Source organism: Vulpes vulpes, chromosome 7, assembly GCF_048418805.1.
Source record: "Vulpes vulpes isolate BD-2025 chromosome 7, VulVul3, whole genome shotgun sequence".
NCBI classification, from domain to species: domain Eukaryota; kingdom Metazoa; phylum Chordata; class Mammalia; order Carnivora; family Canidae; genus Vulpes; species Vulpes vulpes.
The window spans coordinates 70,253,608-70,275,665 of record NC_132786.1 but is presented as its reverse complement, the minus strand read 5'-3'; the positions used below and the strand labels follow the sequence as shown (position 1 = coordinate 70,275,665).

The following is a 22,058-nucleotide window of genomic DNA, read 5'->3' as shown; positions in this document are numbered from 1 at the left end:
ATGATACTCTTCATTTTGTCTTCAGTTACTAAGACAAGAACAATTTTTGGCATCTTTTACTCATTAAAAAAAAAAAAAAAGGCCTCAAAACTGAGCTTCCGTCCGGGTTTCCTAGTTTTAGACTCTATGATAAAAAGAGAAAGGGACTCTAAAATCAAGACTGCCATGTGGAATTGTGCATTGTTCACTGCACAAAGGTGCTTGGGGTGACAACCAGTCCATCCCTCAACAAACCATGCACCCTGGCCTGTGCTTACACCCTTCTCTAGGAAAGGGCACCTGCCTTAATTCACACAGAGGCACCATATAGCTTGGTAGAGGCCACGTCTAAAAGTATCATAAATAGTAGAAAAGTGATGTAGGCGTCACCCAAATTTGGGATCAACTCTTATCTTGGCCACTGAAGTCATCATGGGCTGATTACTTAGCCATTCTGAATGTGTATTTCTTCACTCTCATGGGCAGAAAATGAGGTTATAATCCTGTCCTCTTATATTCCAGGGCTACTGTGATGAATAAATAAATAAAGCTTTGGCTGGTTGCCTAGCTCAGGTGCTTGGTATGTGGAGCTGATTGGCCCAGACAAGCCACTGATGTTCTTTACCACAAGTTAGCCTTGCAGGAAGACGGGCTCCCCAGCTTACGGGCAGCCCTGCAAGCACAGGGCACTGTGTAAGACAGCGATTAGGTCAGGGCTACGATGGCCGAGAAAGCACTACAGGGTGCAGGGCATCAAGAGGTCGTCTTGGAGGGCTCAAGGGACTGGGGCTGGGAGAAGCGTCAGAGTGAGAACGACATCCCCACTTGATGTGGACAGGGGCAGACAGGTTAGAAGACTCCAGATTTTCTGTGCCAAGATGTTATTTGGTCCCTTGAAGATTTGTTTGTATGTTTTATTTTGTTTGGGTGGGGATCAGAGCAGCGACTTGATTTCCTTCCTGGGCCTGAAGGCGTTTCAGCCTCGAAGGGCTGGGGCCCTCCAGGCAGGGAAGCAGAACCCAGTGGTAACTTCCAGCCAGGTTCCCCGGGGTCTTGCTTCAGCTGACAGTGCCACTGGGGACAATGGGGTGTGGGCATTGCAATTGCAGGATCAGGCTTTGTGACTGATCCTCCCTCTGCTCCTACCAGCTTACCTCCTGCTTTTGGCCCTGACATTTTAGGGTTTTGGTTGCTGTTCCAACTGCTGGTGGTAGTGACAGGGCTCATGTGCATTTGGCTTGCCTCTTAGAATGCCAACCCTTCGAGCTACTTCCTTCAGGACAGCAAGTACAATATTTCTATCTGTTGTCTCCACCCACTGGGGAGGGGAGCCCTCATGGAGAGCAGTTGTTTGCTGCAGCAAGGGGCCCTACTGTGGCTCCGGGGCTTAGCACTCACCTCTCCACCCAGTTCTTGTAGCTGGGGATGTCCTTGGCATAGAGCAGCTTGTTGGAGGGGGAGTCCTTGCCCAGCCGGTGCTCTGACGTGGAGCAGGAGTCCATGAAGGTCTGGGCCACCACGGAGAGGCAGGCGTCCGTGATGCTGTTCTTGTGGATGTCAAACACAAACTGAGGGTTCTTGATCATGTTAACCCAAAACCGCAGTGGCAGGCTGTGTGGAGGGAAGAGGCAGGCAGTCAGAGAAGATAGGGCAGGGCTCTGTGGTGTAGTCTGGAGAGTTCTCCGGGAAAAGAGAAAAGGCTGGGCACCAACCATCCTTAATCAAAGCCTATGCAGCCAACTTGCCTTCCAGGAAACTGAGGATCAGCAAGGTTGAACCATGGGCTCCGGAGAGGGCTTGATGCCCGGCCTACACCACGGGACTACCACCTTGCCTGATGGGACCAGGCTTTGGGCTCAGAGGTGGCCAGGACGGGTTCCCCAAAGTGGGATTCCAGACTATTCCACTGTCTGCCCCCTATGCTGGATACAAGGCACATCTGGTTGGCAAACCTTAAAGAATAACCTGGAATATAGGCTTTGTATCTTATTCTCTGCATCCCACTGTATGACTTGGAAGGAAGCACTTCCTTGCCCCCTGGCTGGTGGTATCAGCTCCGTCCTACACAATGAAGGTCCTGGGGCTGAGCCCTTTAGAGTAGCTAACTGATTTCTCCTCTCAGAGCTGGCCTTAGAGACCCACATGACAGGCTGTCAGTTGCCCCCTGGTGTTCCCCCTCCCCCTCGGTCTTCCTTGCACTTAGCACCTACTGTATACCCCTTGCACTTAGCACCTACTGCATATCTGGAACTATGCTAGCACCTGTGGCTACAGTGTGAATAAGACACAGCCCTCAAGAAGCCTGTGTTCTGGTGGGTTGGGGGGGCATCGGACACGCCATAGAGTATGTGCTCTGGGATTGATCAGTGCTGGAACCCAAGGATATCCAGGGTCTGATGTGGGGCACGCGGAGATGTCATCCAGGCCACCCCGAGAGGAGGGTCCAAAAAGTCTTCACAGAGGGAAGGACACTTGATGGTCTTGAGTTTTAAAGACTCACAGGTGTTCCCTAGCTGGAGGAGGCCTGGAGGATGTGCGAGGGGAATCAGCTAAACCAAGACAAACAGAAAAAACAATGCAGTGTGGTCTGATAACTGCAAGGCCCTGTCTGTGTTGCCAGAAAGGGTCCTGGGGCATCGGGAGAAATGTGCCCACCTGCTGCCTCGGGCCAGACTGCCGGCTCTCCCACCCCATGGGTCCATGCAGCCCACTGAGATGCAGCTTAGGAAGCAGGGTGGCATTGAGCAAGGGATTGCTTGTTTCCCTCCCTCTGCTCCTACCAGCTCACCTCTTGCCTTTGGCCCTGACATTTTAGGATTTTGGTTGCTGTTCCAACTGCTGGTGGTAGTGACAGGGCTCATGTGCGTTTGGCTTGCCTCTTAGAACGCCAACCCTTCAAGCTACTTCCTTCAGGACAGCAAGTACAATATTTCTATCTGCTGTCTCCACTAGCAGCCAGTACCTCTTATATGACAAATGCTAAAATATAGAAAGACCTCTTGTTCAAAACTGCCCATCAATCCACAAGTGTTCTGTTCCCACAGCATGCGCCGTTGGCACTCGGGCGGGCAGTGCCGAGATCTGGCAAGGTCAGGTGGTGCTTGTCTCATCCCGGGAAGTGCAGAACAGGAAATCAAGGGATGACACAGAAAATCGTGACACACAGTGAAAGTCAAGGTCACTGTAGCTGCCCGTGGAGCCCACGACATCTAGGGTCAGAGCTCTGGAGGAAGGACTCCCATGCCTGTCCACACCTTCCTGTTTCTGGAAGTCCCACCCAGAAGAGGGACACAGGGAGTTCCTGTCTGCTCCGCCCCCGCTGTCTCTCCCAACACTCCCCCTATTTAAGCCAGTTGTGCTGACAGGCAAATCAAACAGGGAAGCCAGGGCACCTCACCGAGGCTCCTGCCTCTAATGAAATATTAGCATATTATTAACATTAGTGGTGGCACTAATCTCTGGTTGATTGCAGCCACTCAGGCTAAATGAGCAGCAGGTTTATTTCAAAGAGAAAAGGTAGGAGAGTGTAGAGGAAGGGGGGCAGGGGAGTGGGGGGCAAGGTGAGTTACAACTTTGGCCAGGAATAGAGAAGTAATCTTTTCTTTTTTTTTTCCACTTAGGGACAAGGAGCTCTAAGTCAGGATGCAGATCTCATAATTCCCAGACCAACTGCTTCTCGCTTGGGCAGCAAGCAGGGTCAGAGGGAGCGTGTCCTTTGGTGCAAGAACTCGGGCCTGGTACTGCTGACTCCAGCACTGCCCTGGAGTTCCTGATGAGGACAGCAGAGTATTGGGAAGAGCTGGTGCCAGGGGCGTTAGGGAATCCTTGGCAGGGGTCTTCCTCGGCGGGGGTCTTCCTCTAGAAGGAGGAATGGGCTGAAAGCAAACGGTTCAGACACCACCTCAGGGGGTCTGCTTGTAATGGGCTATGAGGGCAGGTAGGGGGGTTTTGGAAATACCACCTCTCCCCAGCCAGAACCAAGAGCCAGGCTGGTCAGAGCATGCCTTGTGTTGCGAAGGCGGCTCACAATCAGACCAGGTGGTAAGTAAGGAAGACTCGCTGGCAGAGAGAAGCAGATTTGGGCAGGCCAGGGACACGGGCCTCGGAACAGCCTGCAGAGGCACACTGAAAGGATGGGCATCCTAGCCCGAGGCGGGCACCAGGACACATCGGCCTGGGAAGAGGCTTCACCCAGCATTCCTGCGCTAGATGGCGGATCCAGACTCTGGGAGTCTTACTTCAAAAAGGGTTGCAAGAAGCCCGCGGGGGAAGACCTTCTTTCACCCAGAGTTAATGTGGGAGCACACCCAGCCCTTTGGTGCTATGGTCCAAACTTCTCTTCCTGCCCACCTTTCCAATTTCGGCAGAGACAGCACTAATCCTCAGGTGGAAGAGATGAGAAGCCAAAGGAGATGACATGAAATAGGTTTTAGTGCCGCTTCTGACTCCTGCTGTCATCTGTGTTTGGTCTGTGGCTCCGGGCTGGCTGTTGGGGTGCCTGGCTGTGCCCTAGCTCCAGGGCCGTCCTCAAAGCTGGCAGGTGCCAGGCAGCAGGTTTGCACTGCCTTGGAAGAATGTTCTAGGGAAGAACCACCTGGGACAGGGGCTGTTTAAAAGCTACAGGGAGGCGATTCTGGAATGCATGGCACTAAATATAAGCCAGCCTTGCCTGAGGTAGAGCCCTCACGTAGAGACCACCTGGGCCCTACATCATCATCAATATTTATTGAGCCATGGCGCTGTGCAAGGTTCCACACCAGGCACTGAATACTGATGTCTGACCTTGCCGTTGCAGACGGAAACCCAGAGTACACACAGGAAGGGAAGGGGCACATGTGTTAAAGGACAGATGGAGGGACCACAGTGGGGACGGCTGGGATGTCAGGGCTCAGAGGATCCCTCTGTCTCTGAGACAGATGAAGCAGAGACAACTCTGGCTAGGATGGCATTGGGTCCTGCCCATCCTTGTAGCGTGACTCTGCAGAGTTGCTCCGAAGGCCACGTCCCTGGCCTCCCAAAGGGAGTGTGGAAGACATGTCTGGGGGAAAGGGAAGACCATTGCTTCTCTAATAGAACAGAAATACCTTTTTGTTGACCTAGATGCCTCGTAGGTCACAGCTGTCCTGGAGAGTCACCATTAGATGCCGACCTCTCGGATCAGCTGCCCACGTGCACCCTCTACCATCGCACCAGCCTCCCTGTCCGAACAGCGACCTGCCTGTCCATCACCCACGTGCCTGGGGCCCAGCCTGACGCTGTCTGTGCACTCGGTGTCAGGCACGCGGGGCCGGGCGGACCTGGACGCGACAGGGACCTGGTGGCAACGTTCAGCATGTTAATTTTTGCTCACCCGGTTAGGTCAATATTTCTTAACTGGTTGGCTGATAGAAAAGAAGGAGGCTTGGGTAGAGGGAAGTGAGGGAGGAAGGGAGCACGGAGGTAGGAGAGGGTGGGGAGGCTGGGTGACAGAGCCCTCTCCGAGGGGTCCCCGTGGAAGAAGTGGGGGGCCCCGGCCCCGCTCACCAGTTGCTCTTCCAGGTGTGGCGGACGTGCGGGTCGTGGATGCCGTGCTTGTCCGCTTGCTCGTCCAGGAAGTCGAACATGTACTTGATGGCCAGGGGCAGGGCCGAGCCCCGGTGCGCCGTGCTGAAGATGGTCTCAAAGAGGTCATCCACAAACTTCTGCAGCGTGCCCTGCGGGCGAGGGCAGCCAGCTCAGGCACAGCTCCGCCCAGGGAGCTCCGGGCCAGGCCGAGGCCCAGGACGGGTTTTAGCAGCCCCGGAGAGGGGAAGGGAGGCCTGCGCGCAGCCCGGGCCCCTGGGGGAACCGGGTGAGTGCACGCGCCGGCAGTCCCCCACCATCTTCATCTGTTTCCCTAAACCTCCCCAGCGCGTGCAAAAATAGACGGAGCACCAAGACTGGACCTACGTAAGCCTTCCTCTGCCAACAACACGGTTTGGTTTGACGCCCTTGGGTGGTGTTATTTTAGCACCTTTCACAAATGCTAATGAACAGCTCCCTCGGTCAGAGCAGACAAGCACGATCTGCTGGTTTTGTTTAGCATTCTGGCTAAGGAACAGGTACTCCCTTGGCTCTGCAGGGAGCAGGCGGGGGCCAGCCCCACGGCAGAGAGACAGCTGCAGGCACACAGTGTCCCCAGGATTGGAGGTAGCGCCTGGAAAGCCACTGCTGGGGTCCCAGTTGCCCCTCGCTAGAGATTGAATATGATGCCCTAGAGAGGGGGTCATCCTTTCGTGGGGGCACGGCAGAGGAGCGTGAACAGATGTACCTCATGTCTCTATATTTGAGAACGGGTACGGAGAAGGGCGGGGACAAAGCCTCAGACTACATGCCAACCGTGATGCCCGGGTGGGGTTTGCCTGGAGCACTGGGTCGAGAAGGATTCTGAGGTTCTGACGACGAGTGCCGGCGCTGGGTGGCTAACAGAGGGGTCCTGGCACAAACGTCAGGTACCTGCCGGCTCTGATGAAGTTCCTCCCCATACCCCACACCTGCCCCCGGCCCTGCCTGAGGTCCCCTACCTTAGTGGCCAGTAGACGCGTCAGATAGATTTCAGACACCATCTTGCTCCCCCGGTCACCCTCCTTCTGGTCCCCATGCTCGTGGTTCTTCACCAGGTGCCACATCTTGACTCCGCTCTCCAGGTCGGGGGTGATCATGGGTGTGCGCGAGCGGAGACTGTCGGGACTGCCCGTGTACCGGATCATGTTCTCTGCCAATGCAGTGACCCCGCCTGGGTGAGGCCTGTAGTTACCCAACACGCCGGCCCCCCACCCTTCCAGCCACGGCCAAGGCTGTGTGACCCTTCCTACAGCGTGCGGGTGCTATTGACTGTGTGTCTTGCAAGCAATGTTCCCTGAAACTGGGATGCTTTGCCTGCCACCTCCAGGAAGCTCTCCGTGCCACTGAGATCTCTCGCCCTCCTGGACTTGCATCTCTCCAGCCCTAAATTATTCAATTTCTAAAAATATAAGCCTGTCCCTTGTTAGTGTGTTCCTTGAAAGAGTTCTGAGGTGATGGTTCAGGATGTGTTCTGGGTAGACTGTTAAGGAGTGGGTAGCCCGTTCCCTTCATGACTGTGCACCGGCTGAGCCACGGCCCTGTCACCTGCTTCCCCCGATCCTGCCGTCCGGCCTGGGCCAGCCCTTCCCACTTGCTAGCTGACATGCGGGGTGTGGTGGAAAGAGTGTGGTGCAGAAAAGGCGAAGGCCCTACTATGTGCAGGTGCCACCGTGTTTTCTTCTACTTATTTCCCACACTGATTCTGTGAAGTCAGTAACTTTTTCATTTGCTGTTTTGCTGGTAGGACCAGGTCTTGCAGCTGTCAGGCAGCTGGCCCCAAAGCACACAGGTGGAGGCGGAGTAGGGCTGCCCCAGGGCTCCCAGCCCACTTCCAGTACCTTCTCCCCCCGCCCCGTACCACGGAGCCGGAGACCTGGGTCTGCACCTTCCCTCAACTGCCTCGTGACAGTGTGACCTTTACCCATCACTTAGAGTCTCTGCATCTGAGTTATAATTTGCTAATCTGCATAATAGGGGGAAATAATAATTATTTAATTCACTGATTGTTATGAACAGGATGTGTGATAATGAATATCACAAAAGTGAAAGCATCACGTAGAGTGTAAGCTGCTCATGAAGGTTAGACTTCCTTCTTGTTTGTCAAGGATGAAAGTCCTCAATTCCTGCGCAGAGTTCCAGATGTGGAGACCCCTCCCCACTCGGGCTCTCCCCAGAGACAGTCAGCCCCCCTGACTCCCGCCCAGGGGTCTGCTGCCTTTCAACAGGGCTGCCCTCGTGATAGTTGCCTCCGCAAGCTCGGGCATTCTCTCCTCCCCAGGCCGACTGGGAGAACTCACCATATTTACTCGCCGAGGTCCTAGAGACTGTGGAGTTGTTCACTGCATTATAGGCTGTCACCTGCTTGGACACTAAGGCCACCACAGAACCATCTGGCACCTGCAGGGAGAAGTCTTCTCAGAGCCTGGGTACAGAAAGTCTGTCACCCCAGGAGATAAGCTGGACCTCAGGGGCAGTCAGTGCCTCACAGAAGATGGGGGGACTTTGGAGGTGGTCAGCTGTGCTTTGAAAAAACAAGACAGACCCGACGGCTGAGTAGCATCTTATGCTGTAGCTCTTTCTTGGAGCAACTGTGGCAAGAACTTCTCACTCAGCAGCACCCTCCATCCTGATGATTCCCTGAGAGGGCACCTGGACTATGCCCCAGGGATCATCCAACAAAGGGCCTTTTCTTGGGGATTTGCCCACATCCTGCGGGCGGCACGCATGTTAGTGTCCTATCTCAAAGAGGTCAAGGTTTCCTGGCTGGGGGATGTCAGGCTTCCCTGGGTGGCCAAGGGAGTCAGAAGTGCTGGGGGAGAGGTGGGTGCACAGCGTGGTATCCAGCCTCTCTGGGTGAGAGAGGTCTGAGCTTTGGAGGCCACCACAGCTGAGCGAGCCCCACCCCTCCTGCACAGTCACCCCACCTGGTAATGGGCCAGTGTGTTCAGTCTCTTCCAGTCATTCTCAATTTTGGTGGTAATGTCTTCATCCTGCAGGATCATCCTGGCTCCGCTTCCTTGTCGCCATTCTGTAGGGAGAGCAGTAGCGTCTGAGAGAGGCCCTTGAGCCCCTCCTGCAGGGATCCCAGGGGCCCGGGGTGGGCAGCTGCACTGTACCATGTGGAGCATGCATCCCTGGATAAACCCTCCCTGAGGAGGGGTGAGAAGCTCTCTGTGCAGAAGGGCCCTGAGTTCTAGCTCTGGTTCTCATCCCACCAAACTCAGGGACACAAGACGGGTAACATCAGCTATCCTCCCCTGCCCGCCTGCCACCGTGAGTGGCCACATCTGTGAACAGGTGCTGAGTAAGTACTGGCTGAATGAACAAGGCGGGCCGAGGCACTTAAGAAAGCGCTGAGCAGATGCCAGGCGGCATCGTCACCACCATGGGCTCCTTTGCTTGATTGCAAGGTCTTGGAGCTAACGAGACCCAGGCTGCAGGTTCAGTCTCCGTGCACCCTGGTCCTGTTCCTGGGGTGTGTCCTGCACCCAAAAGCCAGCAGGTTAGTCACCCTTGGCAGGGAAGCTGGGTGAATGTGTGTACAGAGGCCAGCAAAACCCGTTCCTGTGCCCAGGAACAGCGCCATCCCCACAGAGGCCGTGTGAATAGCAGCATCTTGGTGATCCATCCAGCACCTGATTATTTGACACTATAGGTACACGCTTCTATGCATTCTCCCCACGGGCCCAAATACCAACGCACGGGCTCTTGGGTAGATACCACATGGGGAAGCAGGAGACTGCTTCTCATCAACCAAATTGCCGTCACCACCCATGGTACAAATCACATGGAGATGAAGAAGCACACGCTCCAGTCCTGAAATGTACGCACATGGAAACCCAGGTGCATGCCAGGCATGCGCACCCACACACGCACATATGTTCACATGCACACACCAGAAAAGAAAAACAGCCTTTTAAATTCAAATGCATTCCCATGTGTTCCAGCCAGGAAGCCACGAATCTGTCTTCCAGGCGGTCACAGCCCTGCTCAGCGCCACACAGACACCAATACTTCTGAGCTGTGCAAGAGCCCTGGGACTCACAGAGCACAGCTGGGTCCTGGCAGGAGTCACCCGACATTCTTGCCTGACCCCAGGGTGTATTTTCCTATGGCCTCCAGGAACTCGATTCAGAATCGACCCCTACCCACACTGTTCTTTCCTGCTAAGGCTGAGCTTGGGTCTCCAGCTGACCACGTCACCGGCACAGAGAGTGGGGACCCCTCCCTGCTTGGTGCCCTCGGCATGGCCAGTGCTATTGATGGAAAACAGGCCCTTAGGAGCAGCAGAGAGGCTCATAATGCCCCAGTCCCTGCTCTAGTTCCTGGGCTCGCCTGCTGCCTGGCTTAAAGCCTCATGTAGTTTGGGGCATCTCAGGAATGTGAATATGAGGGTACCACGCATGCTCACTGGAGCTGAGGGGCCTCAGTGGGTCCTCGGAGACCGCCGACCATTCAGTCCTGCGGATGGCAGGCTGGGAGTCGATCACACCGATCTGGGCCTTGGGGAGGGTAGGGTGAGACGCTGACAGGGAGATGCCCCATGGAGGCACCTAGTCGGCAATGCTTCACTTGTTGTGGTTTTTGCTCTTGCTTTTCATTTTATGGACACATGTGTTTCTGAGTGGCAGGGGAAAAGAGGTCACTCAGCTGATAGGCTGCACAGTCTGACTCGTGGTAGAGGCCAGTCTGTGGTCAAGGAATAAGGCAGTGGCATGCTTTATCCCAGCCCCACAGCAGGCCTTACCAGACCAGGCCTCTGGGGTCTCCCCGGCTTGCCTGGTGGATGGCACCAGGGCCATTAAGTCAGAGGCTGTGTTAGGGGTGGGGGGAAGTACAGGGACAACTTGGGGGCCCAGCAGATGGGGGAGCTGGAGGAAAAGCAGGGGAAGAGCTCTGGATATTAGGTCCACTGGCTGAGCTTAAGAGAGAAGGAAGTCTCCTCCACCCAAGTGCCTGTGGGCTTGCCAGGCCTAGACGGGAACCAGCTCTTCTGGTTTAGCAGCTACACTGGCACCACTTGATGTTGGAGTTGTAGCACAACTCAGTTCAGTGGGATCTGAACAAGCCACACAGCCTGGTGGACTGAGCAATGACAGCTGGTGACTGATTCTGGAGCCCGATGCAAGGCGTCCCTGTTGCAAAACGCCCCTGAAATTGTGCAGTGCACAGCCTGTGTGGCTGTACTCAGCAGCCTCGGTTCTGAGTCATGTCCAATAATTATGTAAGCAGATGAAAATCAGTCTGTTTCTATGTCCCCAACTGTAAAAAGTAGGGCAGAGTATGGCCATGCTTCCCCCCAGGGCAGTCAAGGAATGATGGCTTGTCCTTGGGAGTACAAAAACTTGATGCTGCTAGATGCCTACCAGCAGTGCTGGTCCAGCACCAGGAACACAGTAAGTACTCGATGAGTGTTTATTAAAGGGATAGCGAACACGTGAATGAAGGAAGGAAGGAGAAGGATGGGTGCGTGAGCGATGGTGGCCTATTTCCAGGCAGTACAGGAGAAGTTTCTGCCTGTGTGTTGGTGCTCACCATGGGCAGGCAGAGAGCTGCAGTTGGAGGTGCACGGTGAACTATTCCGTGAGCAACCCGGGTCAACGGCTGGTCTGAACTCCTCAGAAAGGAGGCACAGCCGGTGCCAGAAGGAAAGTTGTCTTAAATTATCATCACCAATCCTTCCAAATTCATGACCAGGAAATTAAAGAAACAGATTGGGAAGGCAGACACAGGGGTCTTTCTCCCCAGGCCACTGCTTCTTCTGGTAACCAGCTGAGTTCTCTTCCCCGGGCACTAACTGAGCACCTTCTCTGGGCAGGGACCCTGGGCCAGGTCACCTGGATACACTGGATACAGTGACGTAAGAGGGGCCCCAGTGCTCCGGGTGTTCTCCAGACGGGGACACGGCTCGGGTGGGATACTAGCAGGCAGCAGGGGGTGGGGGAGAGCAACCATGGTCATTTAGCAATTATCCCCAAACGTTAGGAATACTCCTCCAAGTACCAATGTGAGGACAGTGAGCTGGAGTCAAGGAGGAGAACCCTCAGCCCTGCTTTTAGTTCTCTTGAGCCTGTTGGGTTCATTGTCTCTCATACAGAAAAATTGGGTTTGATTTTTCCCCTGAAATCTAAGAAAGGTAAAAAAGTGACATTCTCCATCCTGTCCCCAAACCAGTCCTGATGGATGCAAGCCCAGAGAGGTGGGAGCCAGGTGCTGGCAGCTGCATCCCTGAGGTCTGTAGGAAGAAGCAAGGCCATGGGGAGTTTGCTGAGCCGACCCAGGATGGAGGGGCAGGGGTGGACTGCAGCAGGAAGGCACGAGATCCCCTGGCGCCCAGTAATTTAGGTGGGCTGACGTGGAAACCCACTCTTCTCTGCCAGGGTCCTCAGTTTTACCTGTTGGCCTGGACACCCTTCTGCTTCTGCGCCACGCTTTCCTTCCTTTCCTGAAACCCCTCACCCAGACCAGCCGTGGCCTCTATTCTCCTCGAACTCACCAGGAATGTCTCAAGAATGCTCTTGCTCTGCTTCGTGACCTTGTCTCGACAGGGGCCTGAGCCCAGAGGCTCTGCTGCGTCCTGCCGGGACCAGGAAAGGACGAGGTGGAAGGCCAAGACGTCTGGCTTCCCCTTATCCCGGGAGCCATCCACCCTTCACATGTCATCGCTGGCTTCTGGAAATCTCAACCCTGCCTGGCAGTGAGGAACCCAAGAGCAGGTTGGGTGGCTGAAGGTCAGGCGGGCCTGCCACCTTCACCTCCCAAGGACAGCGGCCTGGTGCCCCTGGCAGTGTGTGCGGCTGCGGGCAGTGTGTGCTCAGCCTCCTGGGGCTGAGCAAGGGCGTGTCTCATGTTGCTCTCTGTGTGCTGCTGCATATTCAACATACGCTTAGTTTTCATGTCAGTAACGAAAATCAATAGGACCAAGCCTCCCAATCCCAAATTCAGCACCCACTTCACCACACAGGCTCCTTCTGTCTTGCCTATAAAGACAGCACTAAAAATATATCTCTTTTGTGTCCACACCTTGCTATGTATGCACAAGGTGACCCCATTAGAACAGCTGAGGGGTGATGTGACAGCTGGGCCCATGGCCAGCATCCTCCCGGTGGATGCCTGCCTCCAGACAACTCCGCCTGCCCTTGGGCCATGGAGAGAGACTGGAGACTACCTCCAGGCACCAAATGATGGGGGATGCTGAGCTCAGGGACGGCCCCCGAACCCTGAGAAAAGGCGCACTCTGGACCAGGACATCCAGGGAGAGGCATCTCTTGCAGCCACCGTACAGAAAATCCGAATCCAGAGAATCTCAGAGTCCCACTGCACACTCACTCAGTCCAACGCCGCCCGCCCAGCACCCGCTGTGGGCCAGACCCTGTGCTGGGAGGGCATCACAGCTCATGAAAGCTAAGCCCTGGTTCCTGAAGGGCTCCCGGAGTGGAAGGCTGGGAGGGAGCCTGAAGAATCAGGGGCCCAGGATCGGGGTTGGGTGGAGGGAAGAATGAGGAGAGCCTTGGGAGGAGGGCCAAGGGGCAAAGGCAGCAGGCGCTCTGGTCCAGAGGTGCTACTTATGTGATGCTCTGGGGGATCCGTGAATGTGTGTCAGTGTGGCTGGAGAGGAACGTGCAAGTCAGAAGTGCGTCAGGAAAGACCTGGCAAGCCCGGTTAAGGCATCTGGGGGTGAGCTGTGGGCTGGGGAGATGGGGCGTATGAGAAGCAGGGAGCTCATGGAGGTCACGAGGTGGGGGAGCCCCGCCAAGGATGGCTGCTTTGGGCCAAAGCAGTGGGGACTGGAGTGCAGATGTGGGGGGTGTTCAGGAGATAGACCACACAGTGCTTGGAAATTGTCTGGGAAGTGGAGATGGGAGCATAATGGTATGTCCCCCAAATTTTGAGAAGGTGGTGGGGGGAATAGCAGGAAGCTAGGCCAGAGAGGTGGGAGGGCTTCATCTGTGGGACAACCCTGGAAGGAGACCCTGGCCCCAAGTACATCCCTGGCCTGGCTCCTGGAGGGTCCCCTACCTCCCAGCAGGTGCTAGGCTGACGGGTGCCTCCTCCCTGGAGCATAAGCCTGCAAGAGCTCTGGCCCTTGTGGTGTGAGTATGCAGGCGTGTGCACATGCACACGTCCACACTCATGCACACACACACACACACATAGATGTATGCACACACATATTCATGCATGCCCTTCATTTCACCTTTGGGTGGGGACTCACGGTTTGCAACTCCCCTCCCACCTTCCATTCTTTCTATCAGTACCTTTCCTTGGACCCATCACAGAAAACTGGATGGGCAAGGGAGGACGGATATGACCCCCAGACTGATCTGTGCTGGCTGAGCCAACCCTCCTAGCCCAAGAGGGACCTTGACAGCAGATGCCTGTTCTCCTGCTCCAGGCCACCGGGCCCCCCTCTGGGGTGCTGAGAGCAGGCTGTCACCAGCAGCACTTGGCAAACCTGCACGGGCCCTGCTCTACCCCCAAGGACGGGATCCTGAGCCAAGGGCTGGAGGCGGAGACAAGAGTACTGCTGGACACCTGTTGACAGGTAAGCCCCAAGCAGACCCCTGGCAGGGAGCCCAGGCACCCTCGACACCCAGCCACTCCCCAGTGCAGGGGACATGCATCACAGAAGAACGGGGAGTGGCCATGACAGGATCAGAGCGTCACTGCAAATGAGGTTGGAAGATTGACCCAGGACCGGGAAGGGGGTACCATCTAAATCCCTTTTGTTTAAAAAAAATTTATTGTGAAAGCAAGTTCTAAAATATAAAATAACTGAACTATGAGATGTGGCGCTTCCGAGAAGAAAGCCCCAGGTGGAAGTGTGTTGTCTGCACGTGAGAGGCTAAGTCCATATAAACTGTAAAGTGTGCAGCTCTGCCTACATGTTTCTATTTGGTGCAAGTCTGCAGGGCTGCAGGCAAAACAAGGCTGTGCTCTGCGACTCGATTAAGGAGACATGAGCTGGAGCTTAATGGACATTCTTGAGTCTGCAATGCAGAGGCTCTGGGGTCCCCCCAGCGGGGCTCTGGTGTGCAGTGTCAAAGAAGAGCGAAGGCAGGTGGTGGGCACCGGGGAGGGGGAAGGTGACCCTGGGGCTCCCATGCACGGCACCAAGAGGGAGCCGCTAGCTCTGACCTCCCTCTCACAGCTCCTGCCGCCCACCCCGTGCCCCACTCCAGGCTCCAGGCACAAAGGACAGACACACTCACAACCCAATTTGTTATGCTTCCACCTTCCAGGGAGTGAGGGAGGTGAAAGAAGAAAGAAAGGAAAAAAAAAAAAATCCCATTATCTTTATCTGTCCTTGCCATCATCAGGTGCAGCGGAAAATGCAAACTGGGGAGATGGCTGCTGTGAACTCTTTGTATTTCCCTCGGAAGATAGTGTATCTTTTTATTGCATGCAGGAATTACTGATTTGAAAAACATATATATCCTTTCAGCATGACTTGAACCCTGGGCAGCAGGACAGAGCGGGTGGCGGAGTTCCAGGGGCTACTGGGAGAGCATCCACATTAAACTGGAGGACTCTCGAGAGGTCAAAGCCCAAGGGGACACTGTCTAGGGAGGACATGGGTGCTATCCCCACCTTCCTGCTGCGTGGCCAGGGCCCAGGCACTGCCTCTCTGAGCGGCAGATGCTCCTGTGCAGGGGACCAGACCAGCACTGGTGATTTCTTCTGTGCTGAGACAGAGTCCCATGGCTCAGAGGGAGGGGTGTCCTGCCTTCTGTTGCTGTGCAAAGAAATGGGGGAACCTACCCTGCTCACACCGGTACCCCCATGACCGGCACAGAGTGTGCCCCGAGGTCGGCTCTTACGATACATGGGTTGAAGAGTCTAGTGCTTGGAGGTGGGGTACCTAGATCCAGTACCTGCGGGTGGGAAGGGACATAACTGGGGTAAAGACAGCCTCGTGTATCAGAGTGGGATATCACCACCACCGTGCTTCGGGAGCTCCCGACGCCTTCCTGTCCCCGCACAGCCCTCAGCCCCTGCCCCAGGGTGTCTTTCCTTCCCTAGATTCCAACAGGCTGAGATGAAAGCAGGCCTTGCGACCTTTACTTCACAGGCTCCTGTGCTGGTTAGTTTTATGTGTCACTAAGGCTATGCCTTGGCATCCGGCTGTGTGGTCAGACAATATTCCGGAAGTTTCTGTAAGGTGCTTTTTAGCAATCAACACTTAGACCAGTGGACTTTGAGCAAAGTGAGTTGCCAGCTGAAGGCCTGGAGAGAAGAGGAGACTGACCTCCCCTGAGCAGGACAGAACTCTGCCAGCAGAAAGCCTGTGGACGTGACCTGCCACACCGGCTCTCACCTGGGTCTCCAGCCCGGCAGCCTCCCTTGTGGATTTGGGACTTGCTGGCCGCCCCTGCCAGAGACCGAATGTTTGTGTCCCACCAAAATGTTCACATCGAAGTCCTAACCGCCAGTGTGATGGGACGTGGACGTGGGGTCTCTGTGAGACAAAAGGTTGTGAAGGGGGAGCCCTGGTGAATGGAATTAGAGGCTATAAAAGGGACCCCAGAGAGCCCCGTTGTTCTTTGTGCCGAGTGAGGACACAAGGAGGCACCACCTCTGAACCAGGAAGCGATCTTCACCAGACACCAAAACGGCCAGCATCTCGATCTGGGACTTCCCAGACTCCAGAATTGTGCGAAAGAAATTTCTGTTGTGTATCAGCTGCGCAGCCGATGGTGTCAGGCTAGGGCAGTCCAAGGGCACTAACCCTCCATGATCACGTGAGCAAGTCCTGGCAATAACTCTCTCTCTCTGCACGTTCTATTGGCTGTTCTCTGGAGAACCCCGACTGATACATTCCCCAACTTGGTTGCTTGATGCCTGGTGACAGGGTGGATGGAGGTGGGTAGGAAGTGGAGAGAACTTCAGTCCAAGGAGCAATGAGTGCAAGTGTCTGCCATGAGGGGGCCAGGCCAGGCCAGGGGCCACGGTGAGGATGAAAGGCAGGAGGAGATGTTTGGGGCTGGATTTACTTAGGATAGTTATGGGGGCCGGGACGGGGGGCCTAAATTGTCTTTGATCCCTTCTGAGCTGTTCTGCGACAAGCGCCCTTTCCTTGCGGGGGGGCTGGCATCAGGACGGGGGAGGCAGCCTTTGCCCCATGCCCTCAGCTATGGGCGAGGAGGAACGAAGGGAGGATGCTTGGCTAGCTTGCCTCTGTCCAAGGCGTGTGGCTGAGTCCTCTATGCATCTCTGTGCTTTGTGCAATGTCCCTTCGGCATAGATTAATTTTTGATAATAATCGCACCTTACATTTGTCAATTACTTTTAGACTTTTAAAGCACTATCACCTACATGATGGGAAAAACTTGCCTTGCCTCTTTCTCCCCTCGGGGGCCATGAGGCTGAGTTGAATCATGTGGAAAAAGCATTCGGGTCTCTAAGGAGGCCTCATTTCCTTGTTACGCAATTTGGCTTTGGTAGAAAGAAGGCCGGAGCTTTCAGGGCAGCTCCAAGCTCTGCATCTAATAGAAAAAAGGGCATTCCTTGGTAGAGCACCCAGCGCAGGGGGCCTTTGTGAGGAGTGGGGCATAACACTCCTTCCCCAGTAAGGTGGGGCCCTGAGGCTCCATCTGCCTGGGATCCCTGCTTCTCTGGCTTCCTCCCTGCTGTCGGAGGCTTCGTTCCCCCTGCCCCGGTTGTCTCTGGGTCCTCCCTGGCAGCACCTCTGATGGGACAGGTGGCCCCTTTGGTCTCTTGGGCAGCGCGTCACAGGACACCCAGCCCCTGCTGGGAGGCAGGCGGCCTGTCCCTGGCCCCAGCAGCCTGGAGAGCGTGCAGCCCCACTTGGGCCCCATCGCTCGTTGCTCGGGGGATGGCAGGAAGTCCTGCAGCTGCTCCGAGGCTGCTGCTTCCACTGCATATGGCTTTCCGCTATGGCCGTAGGATGCTTTCCATCTTTGCATTCATGATCTGCTTTGCTGGGCTTGCACACCTAGACCTTTTAAGGCAGTAGGTTTTCTAAAGCTAAGAAGCAGCCCCTTCCCCTTCCAAGTTCAGGATGTGCAGATTCGGGCGGGGGCGGGGGGGGGGGGAGGACAATCCTGAGCAGCACATACTGGCTGCGAAATCAAGCACATGTAAAGAATGTGGCCCTAAATCTGCTTCTAGAGGGCACCCCTTTAGCTGGGGGTTGATAGGACACTGAAGAACATTGGGTCCCACTCATCCTGAAACCATGAAGTATTTGAACCACCACAGGACCGAGTTTTTGCACCTGAATCCCTCCTCTTCCTTCCAAGAGATGAGAACTCATCTGCCTCTTTCTGGCAAGGAAGAGGAGGCATTCAGGTGCAAAAACTCGTCTGGATGCTTCAGGTGGAGGCTTATGCAGCCACCTGTGGCTCTCCCTCCTGAGGAGTCACCCCAGTTCCCAGCAAGAGAAGCAGCAATCCGATCTGCACATGCACACAGGGGCTCTTCCTGGGTTCTAGCACCATCTCTCCAAACTCACCTCCCTGCATGAAGGTTTTTATAGCAGCTCCTCCTCTTGGCCTCACTATGCCAGGATTATCCTCCCACCCACTGGGCAGATAAGGACACCAAGAAGGTGCACCGACATGGGTCCTGCACTTTGACTGAAGGGATGGTGGGTGCTACCTGGCTCCCTCATCCTCCATGAACTTAACTGTCACGGGGAGACCCATTATGGAAAAACCTACTTAATCGTTTGGGGGCAGGGAACACAGGAGTCTTCCTTCCTGGTAGCTGTTTTCCCTCCCACTGGTTCTGTAACAGGTGCCTTCCCTATGTCAGTCTCTGGAATCTTCTTGGTGGCAGAGTCACCTGCATGCAGGTGCAAGCGTCACTCTGTTCCAGGTGCCTGGTGCTCTGGGACACACAGGTGACATGCTGGCTCACACGGCACTGCCACCAACTCTCACATATGCCTCCTTCTTGTCCTGGAAGCAGCATGTGCAGAGCCACCTCCCAGGTGGGGGGGAGCAGGTGCTTGCCCAGTCTCTCTCCCTGGGTGCCTGTGCCTCGGACACGGCCCGTCGGGAGCCAAACAAGGGGACGTGGTGTTAAATGAAGCAGAGAGAGTTGAGGTGGGTTACAGGGCTTCTTGACCCCGAGGCTGCTGGCATCAGAATTTGGGGAGGAGGGCAGGTGCCACTCGAGAGGGGACGAAGGTCCCCTTTGGATGTTACAAATAGGGTAGATGCCCATCTGTCTTGGATGGCCTAGCTGCAGGCAGCTTAGGGACCAGATGGACGGGTGAGGGGCCCCTGGAGTCCTCCCACCTCTATGTTGCTCCAGACACAAGCACATCCGCATCAACACCTTCCCCTCCATGCCCGGGATCAACAAACAGGCACAAACCTGCTCCTGACCAATGTTATCCCCATGATCAGTAATAACAGCGGCCAAGGCTAACAGAGTGTGTGGCACGGGCCAGGTGCTGCGCCCAGAGGCTTTCACACGCACCCTCTCACTTCATTCTTACAACACGGTGCGGTGCGCACTGTTATTTATCTCTGCCATAGAGGTAAAGAAACTAAGGCACAGAAGGGGGCAGTAACTTAACCAAGGTCACACAGCAGGGACTTAGCATGGTCAGGACTCCAATCCAGGCGCATCTCTCTGCCATGATGCCCATCTGCTTCTCCTCAGCCCTGGCCCCTCTGGAGCTCGGGGCGCCCCACTAGGATTTCCCCAGGATGCTATCTCATAAACACTCAGGCCAACCCTCACTGGGTCAGTACAGCTGGCCCTATGTGGCGAGCCCTTGTTTATGTAGGCTACGTGATCTATTCGTGGAACATTCAAATAAAATGTCATCCTGCTCCCCAGCAGGCTGTCATCTCTCATTTTCCCCCTCTTCTTTCTCTCCATCCTCCATCACTGACCCAGATCCCTCCTGCCTTAGGTAGTCAGCAAAAATGGCACTCACAGAACAGAGGGGAGGGGAAGGGCCCAGGGGCTAAGGATGGTGGCGGTGGGGCCTCGGACCACATAGACTGAGCCTGATTCCACTTCACTGCAGATAGGACACCCCTGGGCTGCTCCAAGGACCCCTGGGTTAGCGGTGCTGCCAGCAGACGGCAGTGCCCTCTCTGCCTATTGCTTGCTGAGTACCCATGGAGGCAGGCTCCCTGGGTTCCTGGGGCTGAGCATGCCCGTTCCCTGCACCCAGGTGCCTCTGGGCCACGGGGGGTGCTTCTGACCAGCCCTAGGGCAGCCCCGGGTGGGCAGCCTACTCACCCAGGTCCATATCTGCAGCCTTGGGCCGGTGCGAGCAGGGCACATTCTTAAAGATGGCATCCAGAATCTTCTCCTTGACCTGAGTAATGGTGTCGCAGTTAAGGATCTTCACTGGGACCTCAGGGCTGTTGGCGTTGTCTGGGTTGACACAGCTCAGGACCTGGAGGAGGTGGGGGGAGGCGTGTGGGGGAGGGCAGCAGGAAGCGCTGGGTCCCTGGTGCATCCTGGACACCACCGCCTGGACACTGCCCTTGCATGCACACTCCCCTCCCTGATCTTTCGCTGCACCCCCACCACCTCCGATTGCATGCCTGCAGACGCAGATGACAGCTTCCTCGCCCACCGCCTCCTGCTCCATGTGGTGGCAATCAGAACCCTGGCCCCTGGACGCCTGCCTTTCATTAGCTGCCAGACTGCTGCGAGCTCAAATGGGAACATGCTTCTTCCATTAAGAAGAAGGAAAAAAACCTCCTAAATCTATAAAACCAAACTCTTACCCTCAAAATGTCCTAAGTGGAAAACAATGGTGGGAGGAACTCTGGACCAAGGGTCCCTTCTAAAGCTTTCCTGGGCCCTCACTGTCCGACGCTTAGTGGCCAAGCACAGCCTGCTGCTTCGTGCTGTCCTGGCCGTCCCTGCTGTCCTGTGCTCTGGGCTCAGCCTCCCCCAGGAAGCAGCACAGCCTTTTCTGGGCATCCTCCTCCTAGAGACCCTGAGGTGGCCCTAGGAGAACCCCATGGGATGCTCCAGGGCATCTGGAAAAGCGGTGGCTGTACTGAGACACAGGGTTCCCCGGCCACTGGCCAAACGACAGCTCCACCCAGAACGTTCCTTCCCCACTCCCATTTCTGTGCCCCTTGCTTAGTTTCTGAGCAAACTGCCAGATGTTTTTCTTTGTTGTTGTTTTTTTCCTGCTAGCTCAGTGCCTCTCAAGTTTAATGTGAACAGGATCACTCATGGGTTTTGTTAGAATATAGATTCTGACTCAGGAAGTCTGGGTTGGGGCCCGAGATTCTGCGGTGTAGCAGGTAAGCATCCAGCATCTAGCACCTGGCAGCCTCCTGGGTGAGCACCCAGCACTAGCAGGCTCCTGAGTGAGCATCTAGTACCTACCTAGGAGGCTCCTGGGTGAGCACCCAGCACTAGCAGGCTCCCGGTGATGCTAATAGGCACTCCCAGCAGCAGGGCCCTGGAACGTGCAAGCCCAAGTTCTAGTGTCAAGCCGATCAATCACTCAACACCTCTGAGGGGCCCCTAGCTACAAAGTGATGTGTCCCTGAGCCTCTCAGCACCTGTCCCTTGTGGTGCCCCTCCGGCCTGGGACAGGGATAGCATCGGTTGGCCCAAATTGTCCAGAGCTCCTCTGGCTTTCTCTCTTTTTCTTTCCCTCCTCACCAGCCAGGGGCTGTTCCCCTTCTGCCTGTTGGGGGTTCCCTTTCTCAGGCCTCAGGTGGCCTCACATCTCCCTGCAGCCCTTTCTTCCCAGGGGAGAACACTTGCAATTTCTTTCTCCTCTCCTCAGGATGTCTCTTCCCTCAGTGCCCCCGCCTGATGGCTGTGCTCCCCTGACCCATTCCAAGTTCCTTACACGGGAGGTAAGACCCATCATCCAGGGCAGCCTAGCTTCTGGGGTAAAGGATGCTGCGATCTGGGGACAGGGCATTATTACAGCTCATTGTGCCAGATTCAGTCCCGGGGAAGGAACTGCGGATGGGAAAGGACGGCGTCGGGGGAGGCCAGGCAGGAGGCATTTCGTTGGTACTTCAAGCTCACTAAAAATCTATTCGGCGGCAACTGGAGGGTATTATGCTGAGTGAAGTAAGTCAATCGGAGAAGGACAAACATGGTCTCATTCATTTGGGGAATATAAAAAAATAGTGAAAGGGAATAAAGGGGAAAGGAGAGAAAATGAGTGGGAAATATCAGTGAGGGAGACAGAACATGAGAGACTCCTAACTCTGGGAAACGAACTAGGGGTGGTGGAAGGGGAGGTGGGCGGGAGGTGGGGGTGACTGGGTGACGGGCACTGAGGGGGGCACTTGACGGGATGAGCACTGGGTGTTATGCTTTATGTTGGCAAATTGAACTCCAATAAAAAAAATCGATTCGGGGCTCTATTTTGGGGAAGATCTCCCCCCTTTCTCATTTTAATCAGAGCCTCTAACTCTCTCCTCCAGAGTAAAACGTGAGCAGGGAAGCAAGGGCCCCAGTCACACACCCTGCTCCTCTGAAGCCTCCTCGGGGAGCCCATTCCAGCATGTCTGTCTGGA

General features: G+C 55.4%; 1 protein-coding gene across 1 annotated transcript in view; it reads right to left on the bottom strand.

The window, feature by feature from the left end:
- Positions 1-22,058, bottom strand: part of PLXNA4 (plexin A4) — a 427,871-nt gene that overhangs the window by 15,136 nt on the left and 390,677 nt on the right. The window contains exons 25-30 of the mRNA XM_072764009.1: positions 19,789-19,948; positions 8,487-8,590; positions 7,860-7,959; positions 6,522-6,712; positions 5,503-5,672; positions 1,378-1,590 (exon numbers count right to left, since the gene is read on the bottom strand). Of these exons, the coding sequence (XP_072620110.1) occupies positions 1,378-1,590; positions 5,503-5,672; positions 6,522-6,712; positions 7,860-7,959; positions 8,487-8,590; positions 19,789-19,948 (938 nt within the window). The remainder of the gene's footprint in view (positions 1-1,377; positions 1,591-5,502; positions 5,673-6,521; positions 6,713-7,859; positions 7,960-8,486; positions 8,591-19,788; positions 19,949-22,058) is intronic.